A 2,823-nucleotide genomic window follows, 5' to 3' on the forward strand; every position below is an offset into this window, starting at 1 on the left:
GTTGTTGTTGTTGTTGTTGTTTAAGTGGTTGTTGTTGTTGTTGTTTAAGTTGTTGTTTCAGTTGTTGTTGTTGTTTAAGTTGTTGTTGTTGTTTAAGTTGTTGTTTCAGTTGTTGTTGTTGTTTAAGTTGTTGTTGTTGTTTAAGTTGTTGTTGTTGTTGTTGTTGTTTAAGTTGTTGTTGTTGTAGTGGTGGTAGTGGTGGTGGCTGTAATGATGTGGTGGTTGGTGTGTGACAACATTTGCAGCATTTGCTATTGCTCCCCTCACATCCCATGTTCCACCACACACATACACAACACAACAACACGACGCAGACGCGACGCGGCATGCGGCTGCCAAGGTGGTGCAGGAGTTGAAGCAGGCAAGCATCGCTGGTCTCGGGCTTCCACACGAAAACATCCACAGCCAGCACTGAACCCTTATCTGACCATCGAATCGAATACATTCATTAAACTGCCAAATAACCGCTGCTTTTGCTTGTTTGGTTTGGAGGAAGAGTGAGTGTGCGCGACACAACAGTCCTTCCTTCCCTTGCTTCCACCGACGATGCATGAGCACCTGCGGCACGTCCGCAGCCCTGAAGATGAGGCTGTTGTTGAGGCCTACCTCAAGCAAACCGTCGACGTTGGCCAGCTGAGTGCGTGTCTGCGTTATGTGCATTGTGTGTGTGTGTGTGTGTGTGTGTGTGTGTGTGTGTGTGTGTGTGTGCGTGTGCGTGTGTGTGCGTGTGTGTGCGAGGGGGTGTCCTTGTTGTTGGGTCATGGTGTGCTTCCAACGCTTGTGATTGCACCCTTCCTCTCCCTGCCCTCACATGATCCTCTCCCTGCGCTCTCAATCCACAGTGTCCAACTTCCTGCTGGAGAAGGCCAAAGCCCATGTTGCGTACCAGAAGCAGTGCCAAGCACTCGCCCTGCAGGTCGTGTGGAAGGAATGCTTGCCATACGCGTGTGTCAATGGAGCCCTTTGATGTCCTTCTCCCCTCCCCCCCCCTCCGTTCTCCGATTCGCTGTGCATGTGTGATGATCGTTTGTCCAGCACATCCCTCCCCTGCTTCCGTGTGTGCTCATCCGTGAAATGATGGGTTGGCAACACACGATTCCCAGGCACGAAAACGGCTGTCTGAGGCAAAAGATCAGGCCAACTGGCAGCTGAATGAACTGAGCCCGCTCATGCGAGCCTGCGACACTGTGCTTGGGTGAGATTCGTGGTGGAAGTGCTTGGTCCACAAGCACGGGTGCTCGCTGGTGGTGGGGCGATTATTCAACGTTGGGTTCCTTCCTTTTGATATGCAAGCTTAGCGCCGTCGTCTCTTTCTTTCTTCACATCTACTGACCCTTTCGCTTGCCGCGAGCGTGTGCGCAGCGGTGCCGAAAAGGAAGCACTCGAATACGGCCAATATGCAGACAGCCTGCTGGACGTTGCCAATGTACGTATGCATGTGTGTGCATGTGTGTGCATATGTGTTGGGGCGTAATGAACCAAACATGAGACGACCTCTTCCATGCTTTCACCCCTTCTCATCCTTGTCCTGTTGTCCTGTGTTATTGTGCGTTGCCGCCGGCGTCGCAGGCCATGACACAGTCCCTGAAGGGACGAGAGGAAGCAATCAAGCTGTTGCTTCAACAGCGCGCCGAACTCGACAAGGAGCTCGCAGCGTGAGTTGTGTGTTGGTGTGCGTGCGTGTGTGTGTGTGTGTGTGTGTGTGTGTGTGTGCGTGCGTGCGTGCGTGCGTGTGTGTGTGTGTGTGTGTGTGTGTGTGTGTGTGTGTGTGTGTGTGTGTGTGTGTGTGTGTGTGTGTGTGTGTGTGTGTGTGTGTGTGTGTGCTTCCTTTGCTGCTCCATCACTGCCTCTCAATTCTTACCGTCCCCCTCCCCATGCGTCGTGGTAGTGCGGATAAAGACCTGCTGCAGCTGAAGAAAGCAAACGACGGCGCCATGCACGCGCTGCTGGTATTGATGACAGTGACTGCACAACAACGCATTCTCTCTCATCCATTCCCCGTGATCCCAAGTGTTGGCGTGCGTGCACATGTGTATGTGCGCACATTTGTCATCCATCTGCTAGTTCCCGCAAGCTTTCTCAACCAGCTTTCTTCTCAGTCTGCCTCTTTCGCTGATTTTCATCCCCCTCCTCCCCCTCTCTCTCCCTCTCCTTCCCCACGTGCAGGTTGCGCGGAAGAATGTTGATCGTGCACAGGCGTCGAGCGGAAAGACGGACAGGGCGGGACTGAAGGAGGAAACAGCATTCGAGTTCAAGCGCACCACACACAACGTGCGTGCCTGCAGTGCGTGCAGTGCTTGCTTGCATGCATTGATGGTGTCATTACCCCCCCCCCCCCAATTCCCTCCCGTCCTGTGATGTCAGCACGATTTGATTGCGATGTCGCCATGGCCACGCCTGTTTCACACTTCCTTTGTCATTACCGCCGCTCATGGCGTCTTTTGGTGTGCACATCTGGCAGGATTACCTCCTCGGCATCACGCGCGCAAACACAATGCGCACCAAACTGTACGTGCGTGCAAGCGAGCACAACTGCACATACCTGTATGGGTCCTGCGTGGTGGTTGTTCTCGCAATGTGCATATGTGTGTGCGTGTATCTGTATGTATGTAAGCGCTCACACGTCCAGCCTGCTCAATGCTGTCTCGTTCTTGTCCCGATACCCTCAAACCCCCTTTGCTACAACTCCATCTTCCATTGTGCAGGCTCTCATTTGACGTCGTTGAGATTCTTGATTCCCTCGAGGATACACACGCGCGCACGGTGCCGACATCTCCAAGTGCTCCTGCATTCATCACACCACTGCTACTGTGCTGATAATGC

At 53.1% G+C, this 2,823-nt stretch overlaps 2 protein-coding genes across 2 annotated transcripts in view; both read left to right on the forward strand.

The window, feature by feature from the left end:
• PTSG_12276 (uncharacterized protein) overlaps positions 1-468 on the forward strand; it is a gene marked incomplete at its 5' end in the record, with an annotated part of 4,428 nt that extends 3,960 nt beyond the window's left edge. Inside the window, one exon of the mRNA XM_004993740.1 lies at positions 315-468. Within this exon, the coding sequence (XP_004993797.1) occupies positions 315-415 (101 nt within the window). The 3' untranslated portion in view covers positions 416-468. The remainder of the gene's footprint in view (positions 1-314) is intronic.
• Positions 458-2,817, forward strand: PTSG_12277 (uncharacterized protein; the record flags this gene model as incomplete). The annotated part of the gene is made up of 9 exons (XM_004993741.1): positions 458-637; positions 843-916; positions 1,104-1,195; positions 1,363-1,426; positions 1,570-1,655; positions 1,889-1,949; positions 2,167-2,271; positions 2,462-2,508; positions 2,706-2,817. The coding sequence occupies exons 1-9, from the start codon at positions 547-549 to the stop codon at positions 2,815-2,817; spliced, it is 732 nt and encodes a 243-aa protein (XP_004993798.1). The 5' UTR covers positions 458-546.
• Between the last annotated feature and the right edge of the window lie 6 nt (positions 2,818-2,823).

This window comes from Salpingoeca rosetta, assembly GCF_000188695.1.
Source record: "Salpingoeca rosetta unplaced genomic scaffold supercont1.12, whole genome shotgun sequence".
Classification (NCBI taxonomy): Eukaryota; class Choanoflagellata; order Craspedida; family Salpingoecidae; genus Salpingoeca; species Salpingoeca rosetta.